Raw genomic sequence first — 18,569 nt, 5'->3', positions numbered from 1 at the left:
TCTCATCATTGGTTCCCAGGCTCTTCCCACGACGCCTGCTGCCCCTGCTCAGCTCTTTCCCTTCCCCTCCACTCCACTCTGGCGTGAGTCACACAACTGGGCCGCAGGAAGTCTTCAAAGGCCCCTTGAAATTTGGGCAGGAGCTCAGCATCCACGTGTGCAGATGGATATTCCTGCCACTTCTGAGCACAGCTCGTGTTCTCCAACGCTGGAATACCAGCAGGAGATGAGAACAGAGGCTGCAAATGATAAGTGGGTGCTTTTGGCCGTGGGACGGCCAAGTGTGTGGGAGAAGTGTCACTAAGGAAGGGAAGTCACAGGCCCAGCAACAGGCACCCAAGTGTTCTGCAGTTACGGGGACTTCACTAGGCATGCTGCGAGGCTGCAAAATGTCTCCGAAAAGGGAGAGGAGAGCATGAGAATTTCAGCTTGAAAACTCCTCAGAGGATATGCTAGGCCTTCTTTGTGTCTCACCCTCTCGTGAGACTCCCCCTGGTACCCCGTCCTGCACGGCTGCCATGGACCACCTTCCGCTAGTTCTCTGGGTAAGTCAGTCATTAGGGTGGGGCCTAACGGATGGGCTGAGTTCTGCTCCATGAAGAGCAGAGGGGCTTTCCCGGTTTGCACTGGTTCGAGTCCAGGGCGGTAAAAACACTTGCTCGAAATGAAGACTCAAAGAAAGTGAAAGCTTTTGTGGGTGTCAGGGGAATGTTTTCCAGAAGAATTCTGCCTCTTTCCACCATTTCCATGACTTCACTGAGGGATGAAAGATTATCGAATATTTCCCACTCATCTGCCCATCTGCCTTCCAGTGCTAAGGCAACTGCCAGCTGAATCCCACTCTCTCCAGGAAGTTCTTCAATGGTGGGGGGTGGGGGGGGCGCGGGGGGAGCTGGCAGAAGACCTGGATCCCTGTCTCCACTCTGCCCATTGCTGTGTGACCTTAGACAAATTACTTCCCCTCTCTGGGCCTTGTTTTTATTGTTGCTGTTGTTTGTTTGTTTGTCAAAGGAGTGGCCGGATTGGTTTCCTTTCAGCTGTGACACATTGTGGGTGGTTCTACGGAGTGATATTGGGTAGATTTCCTGTTGTCACCATCCTCTGGCCCGCCCCACCGTTACCACTAGATTCTGGGAACTGGGGCCACCACACTTCTGGGGTTGAGTTCATTCCTTACACGTGGGAAGTTGAGAGCTGCTAAGGAAAATATCCTGGATATGTGGATACATGGATACTATCTAGAATTGTTTTAAATGTCTTCTGTCTACCTGTCCCTTAATTCCCAGAAAATCTAATGCGCGGGAAATACCAATGTAAGGCATATTTAGGAAGAACTTGTGTGCATGGTTGTTTGCACTGTATAATAATCATGTTTTATCATCTTTTATTAAAAGTAGCCTCCATTTGTTGAGAACTTACTTCGTGCTAGGACTCTGCTAGACTCTTCACTTACATTATTATCTCCCCAACAGCTCATCCCAGCAGATGTTATCCACTCCTCGCTCCCATACATCATGGTAGTTGGCCATAATTAACACACATATGCCAACACCAAAACCAAAATTATATAATAGCGCCCCTCCCCAAGGCCAAAAGCAAACCCAAAGCACAACTGAGACTCGGAGAGGATGAGACAGCTACTCAAGATCACATAGCTGGTTAATCCTGGCAACAGGATTTGAAGCCGGTTCTGCCAGATCCCAAAGATGATGATGATATGCTACCTCCTACCCCGTGCTGGGCCTCGTCTTGGCATTCAATGCCTTTCTAGGAGATTCTTCATACATTAATGCTGTTTTAAAGACGCAGGGATAGTAGGTCTTAAATTGATTGCCTTTCTTATGTCAGAGGAAAACAGCTGGCCTCAGAGCGAGCAAAAACCCAGCTATCAGAAACGTCAAGAAAAGATACAGTTGTCATCGCCACCGAGCACAGAAGGTGGGAGAACAAGGCCCCCAAAGCAGCCCCTTTATGGTGACCATCTCCATTGGTCATTGACCTGCAGAGAATGAGGCTGGCTTCCGCCCACAGCCAAACTCACTTCTATGCCCATGCCCGATCCTGGCGCAGAATTAGAGCCCCTCACAATCTGTACGGACCCAGTCATGTGCTTCAGAGGTTGTAGACTCCAGTGTTCCCAAGCCCAGGCAGGTACACGAATGACCGAAACAGCCAGGTGCTACAGGAAACTGGCAAACGACCGTCTGGTCAATGGGGCCCACGGTGACCAGCAGACCGCTGGTCTGAGATGCTCAGAGCTCTTAAGTGTCCCTTTTATAAAGAAAGCCTGGAATATGGACATCTCCGTGAATCCTCCCGCGTTGTAAATATAGGCAACTAATTCAGTTAGGAAAAGTGTACCTGACCCAGTGAGGACCAAATAAAACGTATTCGAAAGCTCTGTCTGACTGTAGGTCTCTATTTGCAACGTTTAAATTTTACAGATGGGCAAGTGGTGACCCAGAAACATTAAGTGATTTTCCTGAGATAACTAACACGGGCTCGGGCCAGCAACTCTCTTTTGGGTGTATACATATGGAGACGTATGTGTATGTGTGTGTACATGCATATACATAACATACATATTGTGCATTCTCAAGTGAAAGAAATGATTTTGGATTACCTGCGGTTATGAAAGGTCCTGCTTATTGTCATGTTATATTGGTAGCTGACCTTAATTCACATGCACACACAAACCAACACCAAAATGACACATTGGCACCCCTCCCCTAAACCAAAACCCAAACCCACACTAAAACAAAAACCAGGCAAGGAAGAAGCTCTTTACTTACGGTAAATGACAAAAAAGAAGAAAACAAAGTCCCTTCGTCATATCTGGATAATTTTGCCAGTACTCCTTCCAAGATAGTAACGAACTAGTAAAACAGAAAAAAAAAAAAAATATATATATATATATATATATTATTTCAAACTCTAACTGTTCACACTAAGGAGCAACATTCCCAACCAGCCAGAGACTAGCAGTGACCTCACTTGCTTTTGCGTTCTAAAATATTATTTGATTCCCGCTTTTGGGGAGAGGAATAGATTGCTTTCACAGAGAAATATTTGACTTATCCGGCTTTCTCTTCATTATTATGTGATTGCAAATACAGAGTGTTACAGAAGTACAAAGTGACAAAATATTATTGAGTTGCATACAGCATGCGATAATATTAAATGCACTTTTCAAAATCCAAAACTGCGCAAAGCAGTTTTTACGTTACATATTAGCACTACATTTAATCCAATCTATTTTTATTTGTATTTTATCAGTAATTTGGGGGAAACAGAAGTTTAGCACTGGCAAATATAAATGTCTTCCCATTCAGCATTACTTAGTTAAAATTCTATAATTCATGAGGGTGACTGAAATAGCTTTATCTGACTTTTATGTTTTATTATGACTCTCACTGCATGAGAAACGAGGGAAAAGGGGGTTTTCAGGATGGCAGAATTCCTTATTACCGTTTAACTTTCTGTATTTAAAATCTAACTTTGTCAGCGCTGAAAAACAAAACAAACACTTTTCCTATAACCTAGTCGGGGGACAATTTCTTATTAAGTTAACACACGCCACTTCATCAATTCATCTTCACGCGGCTTGCAATCATCAGAAAAAATCATTCTGACTTGAGCCTGGGTGATGTACGATCTTGTTTCCTGAGAAATACAAGTATCCAGCTGAACTTTTTAACGTGTTACATTTTAATGGGAATGCAGATCTAACAAAGCAATGTTCGCAATGAAACATTTCACCTGAAGCTGAAGGTTACCTTTGCAACCAAGAGTGTTATCATTTCTTTAACAGCTTCTTCAATTAGTTCATCTATTTTTGAATGGTATTGATGCTGAGGAACACAGAAAGACAAATATTAGCATGTTTGGGAGGTGAGGGCATTGCATCCGTCAGTAATTTTTAGACAACACAATTTATAAAGCAAGCCTGGCCCGTAGACCCAGTTCATTTCCATAGTCCCAGACGCAGCCGTAAGACTGTGACTCCAGGTCTTTGATGAAGAGAGATCTGAAGCTCTTAAAAAAAATTACCAGCCACATGGCTGCTCACCCAAGGCTTTGGATGGCTTTGATATGTGTAGATACATACACACGATTACAAACAGCACGCATGGAATGGCTTCAGGGCCTAGCGGTGTATTGATCTGGAACTTACAAAATAAGATAGCACAACAATTTAATACAGGGGATGAAAAGTTATCTTTGGAAAACTGCCGGGGGATGTGACTCAGAATTTGACCAAGACACTGTGATGGATTTCGCAAAAACTGTTCTAAAACCCTCTGATACTTGGGGTTAACGCCTCAGAGCCCACTGGTTCTCTAGATATTGACTCAGTGTGGAGGCAACGTTTTTTTTGTTTTTTGTTTGTTTGTTTTTTTTTTTCTGAGCCCTTGCGACAGCCACTCATTTTCTCCATTCATGGATACAGAGATCCAGGTTTAGAGCCTCTGCTAAGACTCCTGTTAAGTTTTTCAATTTCTCTAACGGCCGCTGTCGATTAAATTTAAATAGTAATGTGAAAACAAACCCCCACACAAACAAAAATCTGCTGTAAATGCCAGGAAAAAAGGAAAAGCGATTTCAACAGAAAATACTGTATGCCAGTTCCTTGACATTTATTAGATCATTTTAGTATCCATTCGAATTATTCCATATTCCTTAATAAAAAATAACAATGCAAAGCACTGCTATTTGGAAAGGAAAATGCACTTACCCACTCTTTAGCAAACTTTCAGAAGGATGATTAATTAGGAATAGAAAAAAAAAAGGAACAGTGCAAATAAAGATTAGGACAAAAGGACACATGAGAAAACGAAAATTAAGCAAACCATTCAAAAAGCTATGAAAACATACAGAAATAATAAGCCACGGGAACGTGGTCTGATATTCTGATAACTGGCAATCAGAATTAATGAAAGTGAGTGAAGGGATATGAATTCAGTTAGTTCATTAAAAGTCACAGGGGAATTTTGTTTGTAATTGGAAGACCTAGATAAAGTCCCAGTGCAAAGTTGGGAAATCATGTAGCCTAAGAAAATGTAGTTCAGTTTCCTCATCTGTAAAAGAACAGATTAATACCACTAACTGGTCACAACCAATGTGGGGGGTAGAAGGAGAACCAAGTACAAACACTGATCTTGGAAAGAGAATGAAGCAAACCCTGTTTAAAGATATTTAGCAGGTCTGTTCTTTTATTTATTATTTATTATTATTATTTAAAAACCATTTCCTGGCAGTTCTGCTCTCAGATTCAGAGATCTATTTTTTAAATGTTTATTTATTTGTGTGTGTGTGTGTGTGAGAGAGAGAGAGAGAGAGAGAGAGAGAGAGAGAGAGAGAGCATGAATGGGAGAGTGGCAGATACGGAGAGGAAGACACAGAATCAGAAACAGGCTCCAGGCTCTGTGCTGATAGCACAGAGTCCGACTTGGGGCTTGAACTCGGGACAGTGAGATCATGACCTGGGCTGAAGTCAGATGCTCAACCGACAGAGCCACCAAGGTGCCCCTCAGAGATCTATTTTGAAGGTCAAGTGAGGGTCTAAGCTGCGAAAACATGATGTAACCATAATTGCAACTCCAATACTATTTGTTCAATTTCATAAAGTAGAGGCCAAGGGTAGGGAGATATGGTCCTTACTGCTCAACTCTCTCATTTTCATTCCCTTTCAGTTGATTAGAGGAAAAACAATAAAGCAAAAAGGGTCCATGTTGCACAGCCCTGATGAAATCAGGACCCACGCTGGCTCTCCCGCTAGCTTCATGAAGGGATTTACTAGTAAGTGGCATAAACCTGAAGCTGAATGCAAAAAACTATCTGCAGAATTCTGTGCTAGAAACACAAAGAAAGATGTCAGAGCAAAAGAATTCAGGAATATTGACAGGGCTCCAAATTCATTTTTAGGTCTTGAGATAAGATCCAGTATCACATGCTTACTTTCCTCCTCATGTGACTGTCTCACTCTGCTTGATTTTCTTTGGATTACTATAAATGATCCATGTTGATTAATTATGAGACTTAACTAACTCAGAAAAGCAAGTTGTAGGCAAAATAATACAATCTGAAATGTGAAGCGGGGGGCTTCTAACCCAGCAAAGAACATCACTGAGAATAGAAACGTTCTCTTGGAACACTTGGCTGACATGGTGAGCAGAGACCATTGTAGTCGTTATCCATGTACCGGGAGAGATACAGGCTCATGGTCTGAGGTGTTAGTAATGCCATTTTTTTTTCTTGAAAAGCAAATATGCTTTCTCTTCACAGGTGGGGGAACCTCAAACCTTTTCATTCTCGAAGGAGTCCACACTAAAGTATATGGAGACATGGTGGGTGTTTGGAACCTCCTCCCGCCTTCAATTTTTCCATGACAAACTTGCCCTGACCTCCCTGCAGAGAATTCCACTGTCTCTCCCTTTCACTCTGGACAAATACTGTTATCGTTACTCCTGTCTACGTCCCCCCCCCCCCGTTATGAAAAGGTTGTTTTGATAAATAAACAAAACTTAGTTTGGCAAAGATAGTCCACCAGGGTCATATCCGCTCTGCTTAACATGCACTAAAGGGCTGGATATCAAAGCAGTCCCCATTTTTAGACAAGTAAGTACAAAATGCACGCATTTGTTTTTACCAAATTCTCCCCAAACTTATCGATTAACCAGCTTTTCCAGGGCAATAGTGAGCACTTCATTCTGCTCTTTCTGGGGAGATTATCTGTTCCACGCAGATGTGAAGCTCTGTGAAGGGGAATAAATACCACTGGGGCATCTTTTAATTACCATCCCCACAATAAGATCATCTTGCCACAAAGTCTCTTGAAGTCTGCATCCCAATATGGGTACAAAGAGGGATCCTTCCTATTTTTGCATTTTCCAGTTCCCTCTCCCGGCATCATTGGATTGGCTTTACCCTAGTAATAATAATAATAATGATAATACCCATAAGTTATATATTGGGGCACTAGATCATGATAATACCAAGGGAACCGCTAATCTTCAATGGTATGGAAAGTTTGGAGTTCACTTCTGCTTCTGATGAGCTAGGCTGCTGCAAATTCACAATCACTTTGTAAAAATCATTCCACTTGACTTCCTGTACTGCACATTTTGCCTTGTCATGGAACAGATTGTGTGTATGTTGTCTTTCTGTTAAGACCATCTGACCTTGGAAATGAGATGAAAACACACTAGACCAAGTGAGAAACTATTTAATACACAATTTCCTTTCTACTGGTGCTTTGAAAATTTTAATGAAAAAATAAATATTTAAGATGGAAAAGTATGGTTAACAAATGCTTCAACAGCTGTTTTTAGATGAGACTTTACCCTGGTGATGAAATTAAGGAAGTGATCTTAAAATTGGAGGATACCGTATCACCTGGCCAAGTCACTAGTCTAAAACACTTTGAGGGAGTTGGGATCCAGGTGGAAGCAGGTATTATAACTAGATCTGGAATGTGAGCTTAATATCCCAAACTCACAAAGCGAAAAGTACACAAAAACATTGAACTTTCTGTCTGTTCTCCCAATTTCCAGTCATCTTTGGCCAATCTCATTTTTATAATTCCGGTGACTTTGGAGATGAATATCCCAATCCTGCAAAGTGAGAAAAATTAAGGAGAGGCTATTTGCATGAGACTTCCCATTGAAGTTCTACTCAAGGTCACAGGCAAGGTCCCTCAGAGGAAGTATAGATATACTGAAAATTGTATCTGGCTTCGTTCAGACTATTCTCGGTCATTTGGTATTCTAAGGTCAGCAGAGCCCTCTAGTCCCATGAGCTGGTCACTTAGGTGTCTCTGATTCAATTATACTAAGGAGAAATGGCATGGCAGTTCTCTCTAGAATGGTCTGGGAAACTGAGTCTTAGGATAAGAGCCAGAGACTAGAATGCAGTATTGGATGAGCCCTTAATAAAGATCATTTGGTCTTGGAGGGGGATGTAGGGGTTCAGAAAAAATAGGAAGTGTTAACCAGCCTCGGTTATTGTTTTCATAAAAAAAGAATGTTGAATTGTTTGAAAGGGATACATGATGTGTTTTCTACTTCATCAAATAGAATACTATCCCGGAAGAAGTAGGTACTGCTGTTTAACCTCAAAAATGTTACTATTTGAGCATATCCCAGACAACATTCTAATCTGACATCCAGAAATTAGGGAGCTTTATCCTCAGCTTTTACGAGCTACAGATCTCTCAAAGGCTGTGGGTTGCATGCTATATCTTTCATTTGATAAATGATGACAGTTAGGTTGTAACAGTAAGGGACTTGATCAAGGTCACAGAGTTTGGCAGCTAACGTACATCACCCATAAGATGTACTTATTAAGCCACTGGAAAACTTGTTCTTCAAGAAAACCAAAACTCCAAGGTTAAGCCAAGGTCATTTTACTGTAGCACAGAAGTGATTCATGGGAATGGTAAGAACAGGGTCCCCTTGTGACAAAACCTACTTGCTATTTTTTATCATATATCTCCAACTAGGGTCTACAGTTAGACCTAACAAGGTCATCATGCCCCCTGAAAGGTGAAATTGTGTGAAAGTATTTTTTCCCCTGGAAATTGGTTCCATAAATTTCATCAAATTTTCAGTGGAGCCTGTGACAACAACCCCTGCCCTCCAACATACACTACTGTCCCCAAGCCCCAGTTCAAAAAAAAAAAAAAAAAAAAAAAAAAAGGAGAAAAGCTCAGAGTGACTTGGCTTATTTGGAAGGATTACTTAGCATCTGGCCAGGTATGTGGAGTTCTTTACATGTGGCCACAACTGAGTTGATCTGAAGTCATAAGAGCTGCTGAGGGAAAAGGAGGCCAATCTAGTGCAACAACCCTTCTCATCCTGGAGTGGTGTCATCCTTGTGAAATTCAGTTGAAATGGACATCTCAGGAAGCTCCAAGGGGAAAGAGATAAATGGGACTCCATCAAACTTAAAACAAAACAAAACAAAAACAAAACTACTCTGTTTTAAAGGATACTACCAAGAATGCGAAAAAGGCAATTGGCAGAACCAGAGAAAAGAGTTGCAAATCCTATGTATGATAATGGTCTAGCGTCCACAATACATAAAGAACTCTAACAACTAAACAATAAAATGAATTTAATTTTTTAAATGGGCAAAGGATTTGAATAGATATTTCTTCAAAGGAGATACACAAACGGTCAGTAGGCACATAAAAGTATGACCAACATCACTGCAAATCAAAACCACAGTGAGATACCACTGCACACACACTAGAATGGCTATAATAAGACAGACCACATGACCCAGGAATCTCAGTTCTAGGTAGATATTCAAGACAATTGAAATCATAGGTCCACACGAAAACTTGTACGTTGAATGTTCATGGCAGTGTTACTCGTAGTAGCTAAAAAGTAGAAACAACTCAAAAGTCTATCAACTGATGAATTGGTAAATATGATGTGGCATAACCAAGTAATAAAACATTATTCAGTATAAAAAGGAACAAAGTGCTGATGCCTGCAACAACATGAGTCTTGAAAATACAATGTCCTACGAAAGGAACCAGTCACAAAAGGCCACATGAGATTCCATTTATATGAAATGTTCAGAATAGGCAAGTCTTAGAGACAGAAAGTAGAGTGGTGGTTACCCAGGGCTGGGGAGGGAGGGTTGGGCAACTATTATTAATAAGTCAGGTGTCTTTTTAGGGTGAAGGAAGAGTCCTAAAACTGATAGTTGTTGTGGTTGCATAGCTTTGTGAATTGAATTGCATACTTTAAAAGGCTGAAATGTATGGCATGTGAATTACATCTCAATTTTCAGAAAAGGAGCTCAAGGGGAGAAAAATTCATGAGGGACAGAATTTTGGAAAATTTGAACTCAAAGGGATCTGAATGAACATGAGAAATCACCAAAAGCAGGATTTTTCAAGTGGGATCCGTGAAGCCTAAGAGAATTCAGGTGGGCAGCAAAGAAATGCAGAGGTGGAAAGGAACCTGGTAGTTTGAGCACGAGGACCCTCTTCTTTGACCCCCTGCCCTCTGCTTTATCCAGAGCAGCTCTAATCTTATTTGTTTCACATGCTGGCTTTTTTGGTAAGGTTTGAAGAACCGATTCTGCAGCTCAAAATAGCCTGAAATAAATTAGAATAGGGCCATCATTTTACAGATGAGAAAACTGAAGTTCAGACAGGCTGAGTGACTTAACGAGCCTAACCCAAGCCTTCCTCAGGAGGCTGTCCTTCACGTGTGGCCCCTAATCTTAACTCCTTCTTGGATCCAAGCCTCCAGACCAACGATTCTCAAACTGTGGTCTCCAGACCAGCCAGCAGCATCAGCATCACTGGGGAATTGGTTAGAAATGCAAATTCTTGGGTCACACCCCAGACCTACCAGAAACTCTTGGGGTGAGACCCAACCACTGGGTTTTAAGAAGCTCTCTCAATGAGTCTGATGCCCACTGAAATTTTGAGAACCACTGCATTTGCCCCCAGTGCCTAGAACATAACCCCCAAGGAAATGTCCCTCAAAAGGAAGTAAGTTGGGAGCAAAAGTTAACAGGGGTGGCTAAGGAAGCTGATTTGTAGGGAAAGAAGGTTGGAGATGATTTTGCCAGGAAGAGAATATCACCAACCCACGTTTAAAAATGGAAGGTGCCGAAAGAGAAAATAAATAACGAATAAGGAGCAAATATAATTTAGTAAGAATTCTGAGCATGTAAGGCTGGTATCGAAAGATCTGATTTAGGAGCAATTTATGCCAATTGGCAACAACACGAGAGTTGCCAGAAATGTTTCTGAATTAATTCTAAATTGGTATATGAATATCTAGCTGGCTTGAGGCCATCGGAGAAAAATGATCATGATAGTCTTTAATCAAGCCCAAGTTGCTGCTTCTTTCTCCTTTACATTTTAAATACCACTTTGGAATTGGAAACTTAGCAAGGACTAACCTTTTGGTCACAATCAGCTCAATCTAAGGAAACTGGAAAGTCTGTCATTTCTTAAAAATTCAGAACCTGCTGGCTGGGGTTGGGGTAGCAGGGTGAAATAACATTATATATCCTGGAAGTTGCTTGATGCAAGGAAGCGAGCTCTCCTGCTGACCAGATGTTCCAAGTGATAAAATGCACTTCAAATGTGAAAATGACTTACACTCTGGCAAACAGATCTATTGGAGATACCAGCTTAATAAATAAGGTCATCCCACATCATGTGACTTAAAGGGACTTTACGGCCACTCCAACTCCAGCCAAGAATCACTTCCAAGTGACTGGCATTCTTATTAGCATGTGCCTTAGAAATTGACTTAACAAACAGATACCACACATTCATCTGTAGCTTAATCCGCAAATGTTAGAGAATATTTCTGAAACTAGCACACTGGTATAGATGGAAGGAACTTGTGAAGTTTTCTTTTACATGATCAATGGAGGGGGGAAAATGTGTATTTTTTTTTTTTTTTTTTTTTTACCTCTTGGCCCATTTCCATGCTGCAAAGTTTTGTTGATTGAGCTTTGGCATCAACCATAACATTAAACATGGTGCATATTGACTGTGGGACTCGAAAATCTGTTGATCGACTGGTTTTTTGCAGCTTAACTTCAAATGCAATCCTGGTTCTATTAAAACAAAGTAGGAAAAGACCAATTCAGCATTCGTGGCGGCAGGTGGAGGAGACATTTTCTGAGAGGTCAGTGAAAAAGAAAATTGAAGGCTGTAATCAGTTTCAATCGACAATGACTTCACATGTGTTCTTTTAAAAATGACTTTCCCAACTAAGGAAGGCCTATTCACGCAGACAGCCACGTAAACCCTTCCTTTCTCGGCAGAACACGGAACACCTGTAGCTCAGGGTATTTCTGTCTATAGTTTACATGCTATGGAGAACCCTAATTGCAGGAGAATGAATGAATGAACAAAAACCCAATTATAGCATTATAGCATATGTAACTTCTCTCACATTGGCAACTGCCTACCTTGAATCACTTCATTAAAAAAACAAAAAACAAAAAAGCAGCTCCTAATCTTCAAAATCTCATGGTGGGGGAAAAATCTTAAATGACATTTGGTGTGTTTTTTTTTTTCTTTTGGTTTTGAAAGAGACCGAAGTAAAAAAAAAGTCCAATTATTATATGGCTTTAAGGACTAAAAAAATAAGATAGGTAACTTTGGGGAGGAAAGTTCAATTAGAAGGAGTGATATCAGGGGACTTCCAGTATATTTGTTTGCAATGTCTATTATTCTGCAGTATGAGTATATATTTTTTACAAGTGAAAATGGCATAATATACTTACCAATTCAATAATTGTGTAATGGTAAAAGCTTAGAGTGACATAATTTTGACATAGGTCGAATTCTGATCCCAGCAATGTGCTTACTGCTCACAGGAAAAACCTAGTCTGCCGTGGCCAGCTGGTAATACAGGTGTGAGATTTAATCCTTGGTATCAGCATTGTAAAGGGGACCAGTTATATTGTAAAAGGTTTTAGAGAAGTGGGTCACATCATCACACGTCTTGAAAGAAAAGCGCCTGGCTAGTAAGTGGTTTTATTAAAGCTCCTTTCGTCCAATGTGTCTTTTCAGTATTGTTCACGGTCAGGTTCTGGAGATCATGCAGCCACCAGGAAAGCATTGCTTTAGGAGGTATTTGTAGCAGTTTTCTAACAGTGCATAGGAGGACCACACAGCTAGTTAGCTCGGGAAAGGATGCCAGCTTGCTAACACACCCTGAGTGCATGCAGGGAAGCCAAGTATAATTTCTAAGGTTGGAAGCCTAGTTCTTAAGAAAAAAAACTTAAAAAAAAAAAAAAACCTTAAAACACTCCTATATATTATATGATCATGTTAAAGATAAATGTATCTTGGCTCCTAAAGGCTCGGTGCACTGAAGTAGCTTTCTAATCATGATGATCATTTTAAGCTACGCTGAAAATACATCCTTTTCTGGTTTTGTGAAAAGGATGTCTGATGGGGACTGAGCTGGACAGGTCCCTGTGCTGATCTGAGGCCTGCATGCCAGTTCCGGCCCAATTTGAGAAGGGGAAGTGCTAAATCGCTCCCTTACAAGGAAGTCACCGGCTTCTGTTTCCACAGGAGAACTGTGCACGGCCCTGGGAGGGTGGGGCTGTGCAAAGGGGGAAGCCAGAGGCAAAGTTAATATGACTTACGGGGCTCCATAGAGCAACGTGCCAGGGACGGTGCAGTCACTGAATCTACATGACTCTCCTTGAGGGCAGGGTTAGGGGGCAATGTGTTGGTGAAATACGGTATCTGATATAGACTAGACTGCAGGCTCTGTCACGCCCATCGAATGAATGATTTAAACTTCTTAGAAACTTGGAAATGAGCGCCTGATTGAAACTTTTGGATGTCGCATATTTGCATGTATGAAATCATGTCCTTATGTTGATGTCCTTCTAGAACGAGGGCCATCGATTCTGTCTCAAAGAGGAAAGAAAGCCAAAGATCTAGGCTCTACTCATGTAGATTCTATGTCTTCAAATATCCAAGGGCTTTTTCGTATTTTACCCTCTGCATCTGGAGGTTGGGGGGTGATATTTGCACTTATATTTGCAGTTGTCTGCTTTTGTCTGGGGCCTTAATTGGAAGGGACATCCAGAAATTTAAGCATCCATCGCTGATGTGCAGGTGCAGTTGACTAACTTTTGTTAACGAAAGGTTACTTCACAGCTATGTACCAAACATGATGCTGGGACCTGGAGGGCCAGGAGCTCAGAGAGAATCAGATAGACTCCCTGCCTGTGAGTGCTCCACACTCCTTGGGGTGGCTGTTCCCCAGAGATTTGCAGTAAGGGAGTCACTGTCTATCTTTCACATCCACATGTCTTCCTTTGGTCTCCCTACCCTACTCCAAAGACTGGCTTCTCAGAAGGGCATGCACATCTTTCTGTACAATCGTGTGCACAGACTGGACGCGGGTAAGTGTTCATTCTAATGTGCCGTAGCCCTGAGTACAGATCAGGAGAGAATTTTTCACCACAGGGGAACTGCCCCACAAGAAGGTTTTGGCAGAATGCTTTGGCCACACGAAAGGAGTTGCTCTTCCTAAAACCGATAGAGGCCATGTAGGAAATGGCAGAATTTGAAATTCTCAGGAAACGTTTTGACCTTGGGTTTGAATAGTAGGTCTGCCTTTGGTTCTAAGAGTGCTAAGACAAGAATAAAACACAAAATGTGGGTCGCCAGGACTGTAAGCTTCCAGAAGTGCCATCAAACACCTGTCCAGACTCCCCACAGCATGTGGCTCCTTTTCTCATTCTTGCTGAGATGCTCACGTGCCTAGGACCGTGCTGTTCTTTTGCCCTTGTGGTTCCCAGTTTTGATGCTATTACTTCTCTTTTCTTTCTCCAAGATATAAAACTCAGATCACTCCCAGACAAACCCAGCCCCCGTCACCCACAACTGATCCATCAGCCAAACGACACAACATCTGGAGATCTGGAGTGGCCTAGGCTGCTTGTGGTCTCTCCTTTTTGTTTTGAATGGAGGAAGAATAATGGAGCAATTATGAACTGGAAAAGGAACTTGGATGTGTGTCTGGGGACAGACAGGGTGATGACAACGATGTTAAACCAGAGGAATTTCATCTCTGTGTCTGATACACAGATATAGATACTCCAGGAGGGACGGGCTGTGGTGTCTTATTCTTCGATGGTATGCCAAGAATGTAGCATGGTGCCTGGCAGATAGGAGGAGCTAAACAATTTTTGCTGAATGGATGCATATTGTTCTCGTTTTCTTCTCTTCACTTTCTCAGAACATTCTACCTGGGAGCTTCAAGTGCCGCATGCTCACCTCAATCCTATATGCCGCAGCGACAAAACAGGCAATTTGTAGGAAATCAAAATGGCCCCTGATGGATAACTAGTTAGATTTGGGGCAGGACAACTAAGAGTAGGCACACAGTAAGTGCTCAGTTCATGTATATAGACTGAATGATGTCGCTGAGGTCTTGCTCACGTTTCTTAAAAGGCATTCGATTCCCACTACCTGTACTGGATATGGCGGCTCCAGAATGGCGTGTACTTCTCTTTATTTCATCTAGTTGTCCCCTCCCACATACACTTGTACCTTTAACAAATATTTATTAAGTAAATACTTTGTGTCAGATGCCGCTAGATACCAGGGATACAGAGCAGAATAAGAACACACATGGATCCTGAAGAAACTGGCTGCCATATTGTGTTGGGTTTGGGACAGATGGGTTTGGGGCGGGTGAACAGGAGCTAGACTTGGGTGGCCACCACTCTGGCTGACTTTGACGAGCAATCGCCTTCTCCCCTCAAAAATCCAAATTTCGGCCAATCAAATGAGTGGCTGCCTACCATTCCCCGAGTCAGAGGTTAGTAGAGAGGGCATGCAGAGCCTGTCCAGCCACTAGGCTTACCTTTTGACACAAGATTCAATCATGTCACTTGCCATCAGCTTCAGCCGTTGTTCTAGGTGCTTTCCAAACTCTTCTTCGGGCCAGTGCAAGTCCCGAATGAAGGTCTGAAGGGCATCGAGTTTCCAGAACAGATCTTCTGAAGTGCCTGATCCATTACTGGCAGGATAAAAATTAGAAAACAATAGTCACCCACTGGCCTTGGGTTCTGGAAAAGCTGACACAGAGACGACTAGGCGCTAGAAGGCTTAAGGCAAACAGTGGCTTCAACATACAAAACGACGCATGTTGGCGGTGGAGGTGGGGGCAATCTCCACCGGCAGATTTTGAGTTTTACCATACATGACTTAGTCTGCTTTGTTCGGCCAATCATTCCAGACCAGTGAGAAGTCTGAGGAAAGGTGTTGCCCCACCATGACAAGGAGAACGGTGTATGGTAAAAATCAGCCTTCTTTTAATAACCACATTAACACATGTGATGATTTAGATGAAGGCCACGAACCAGAGGGAGAAGTAAGTCTCAACAGATAATAACTACATGGCAACATGCAGTTATTAAAATTCAGGGTTTCATGCATTTCCCCAGCTCCCCTCCAGAGCGGAGGTCTCTTGGAGATTGCACAAGACTTTCAGTTTTAAAAGGACAGTGCTAACAAAGTGGTGAGCGAGGACCTGCTTTCTCTTTTGAAGAGCTGGAAAGAAACTGGGGTGACTCAAATCAAGACGAGTACACCTGGATACCTTGAGTCCAAGATTCTTGTTCAGTTTGGCTATTATTCCAATTATCATCGACCAGCCTGTTGCATAGACAGCCCCAGGACGAGGTGAGGTGTTGTGGGGGGAGGGGGCGATGAGCGGACACGGGATATTGGCAAAGCTTTAGGGCTCGAAACCTGAGCTCTTTTACCGTTGCACCACCTTACCCAGTCTCCTGTACAGATGGAGAAATTGGTCTTGATTCCTTTCTGTACAATGACGTGTAAGAAACTTTTACCTGGGGCATCCACGGAAAGCCTGTGTATGGGAAATGCTCCGCCTCTCACCCTCTTGCCCTTCTCTGGCTGGCTTTCTCTTTGGTAACAGTCCCGTTTGGAGCTCTGAGGGGTGGCCACCCACCCCCCCTTCCTCGCATACCACTAATGCTAACACGGTAATTTATAAAATGTCCAACACACCATGCATTACCACTTGTTCTGACATCGTCTATAGAAACAGATGAGAGTGGGTGTTTCTATTGTGACAGATGCCAGCTGCATTGAATTAATGCTTCAGAGAGAAATATAGCTAGTGCATAAACGCATACACAGCTACTGTGGGGTGGGGAGGGGGCAAACTCCCAACATGCCAAGAGGGAGCCTACGGCCTGGACCAACAGGGTAATGTTTCCAAGGACAGACCAGTCTGAGGTCAGTATGTAGATGTATCTGACACGAAGGAGCAGGTAACATGGAAACACGTCCTTAAAATGAAAGGTGGCAAAGGAGGAAACTGGAATTATGAAAAGATATAGAATCAGGCATTTCCTGGTGAGCGATTGAGGATCTACGCCTTCTACTCAGATACTGCCGTAAGCACTGTTCAAAAGTGGGGGAATGCATTGTTTCTCCATGAAAGTTCAGCCTTCCCCCTGCCCCATCCTATGCTTGGGAAAAAGAAACCCCAACTTGGTCTAGTCTAAACCCCGTTTTGGAACTGCATGGTTGTATGTTTTAAATCATTAAGTACATATGAATGCAATAATTGGTATTTATTACAACAACATTTTGACACCCATCTGGTTTCAGAGTTTCAAAAAATTCTTCTGGTTTTTTTTTTCTTTGAAGAGCTTATTATTAAGTTTTGACATGAGGAAAAGAATATTTTCTTTTTATTTTTAAGATAAACTGTTAATGTTAAGGCAATAGCACCAAGATTATTTTGATTGCTGAGCAGTTACCAAAATGTGTTCCCACTCATGCCTTAATTAATTGAATGGAGACCATTATCTGCTTTATTACAATGTCTTGATTCATATCTTTTCAGAAACAATGCCACGGAGCATGCACAAAAGAAGGTAAGAAAAGCTGTCAGATATTTATGTTTTAATTTTTAACAGATACTACCTAATCTAACTTTTGATAGAGTCATCTTAGCATGAATATGATTTACTTTTTGTAGAAGTTTTTTTTTCAGGTATAAATTTTTGGAGGTCTTAGTTCATCGTTAAAAGAGAATCAGACACATTGACCATATGATCGCATTGTGAACTTGTGAACGAACATAGTTTTTAAAAATGTTAGGCAACTCTGAAGCAGCCAAGTAGAGCGGTCATTGAACATCCAGTTTCTACCTGGATTATTGCAAAAATAAGAATGCCGAGGGCCATCTTGATAAATGTGATTTCGACATTTCAAAACATCACTGCCAGTTTCAGATCATTTTTTATTCCTTTGATACTAACACTTCCCTTTGAAAATGTGCCAATTTATTCTTTCAAGAAAAAGCTTATCTGGCCTATAATTAGCTGTGGTCTAAGAAAAGGATCAAAGGACGGTATAGAATCACTAAACTCTATTTCACTTATTAAATCATGCACATGGTTTTAATTTCTCTGAGATAGAATTTAGGGGTGTTGGATCTTCTTCTTGCAAAGGGAAAAAAAAGAGAGCCACTTGCCAAGCTAGAAGTGGCTGCATAACCTTGACCCTCTGAGCTGCTGCCTTTAAAGGGGTGGCTAGGCCTCCAAAAAAAAAAAAAAAAAAAAAGACAAAAACAAAAACAACAACAACAAACCCCATGCATTCCTGGCATTTGTATGGATGAATGTAAAGAATGGTCCTATCCTCAGACCACAGATGATACAGCTACCAAAAAATTTAATTATCTGTTTTTCGACTCTTGCATTCTCAAATTTAGATAGCTTCTTGCTACCTAGATCCCAATGCTCCATATTGTATTTTGACCTTGGAAAGTATCTTTACATAACATATACATTACTAAGGCTTGATCCATTCAGAAGTTTTCATTTAGCCCTGAACATACTGTTACTATATCCTGCCATTTGCTGACACCCGAAATATGCCTTTCGGTTTAAACAGACTCTAGGAATTTTTTATTTAAAGAAAACCCCAGCTTTTAGGTAAGTGTGCTTCCCTCTTAGATTTGGATCAGGCCAGAGAGGACTGGCCAGCCCATCAGAGAGGTTTC

General features: G+C 41.8%; 1 protein-coding gene across 17 annotated transcripts in view; it reads right to left on the bottom strand.

The window, feature by feature from the left end:
- Window positions 1–18,569, bottom strand: part of CADPS (calcium dependent secretion activator) — a 474,516-nt gene that overhangs the window by 67,017 nt on the left and 388,930 nt on the right. For all 17 annotated transcript variants that reach the window (XM_053219142.1, XM_053219145.1, XM_027039150.2 and 14 more), the window contains 4 exons: window positions 15,387–15,542; window positions 11,451–11,598; window positions 3,777–3,851; window positions 2,793–2,876 (listed from right to left, as the gene is read on the bottom strand). In XM_053219142.1, coding sequence (XP_053075117.1) covers window positions 2,793–2,876; window positions 3,777–3,851; window positions 11,451–11,598; window positions 15,387–15,542 — 463 coding nt within the window. The remainder of the gene's footprint in view (window positions 1–2,792; window positions 2,877–3,776; window positions 3,852–11,450; window positions 11,599–15,386; window positions 15,543–18,569) is intronic.

This window comes from Acinonyx jubatus, chromosome A2, assembly GCF_027475565.1.
Source record: "Acinonyx jubatus isolate Ajub_Pintada_27869175 chromosome A2, VMU_Ajub_asm_v1.0, whole genome shotgun sequence".
Taxonomy (NCBI): domain Eukaryota; kingdom Metazoa; phylum Chordata; class Mammalia; order Carnivora; family Felidae; genus Acinonyx; species Acinonyx jubatus.
The sequence above is the reverse complement of the archived record's forward strand: the minus strand, read 5'-3'. Positions and strand labels throughout refer to the sequence as shown.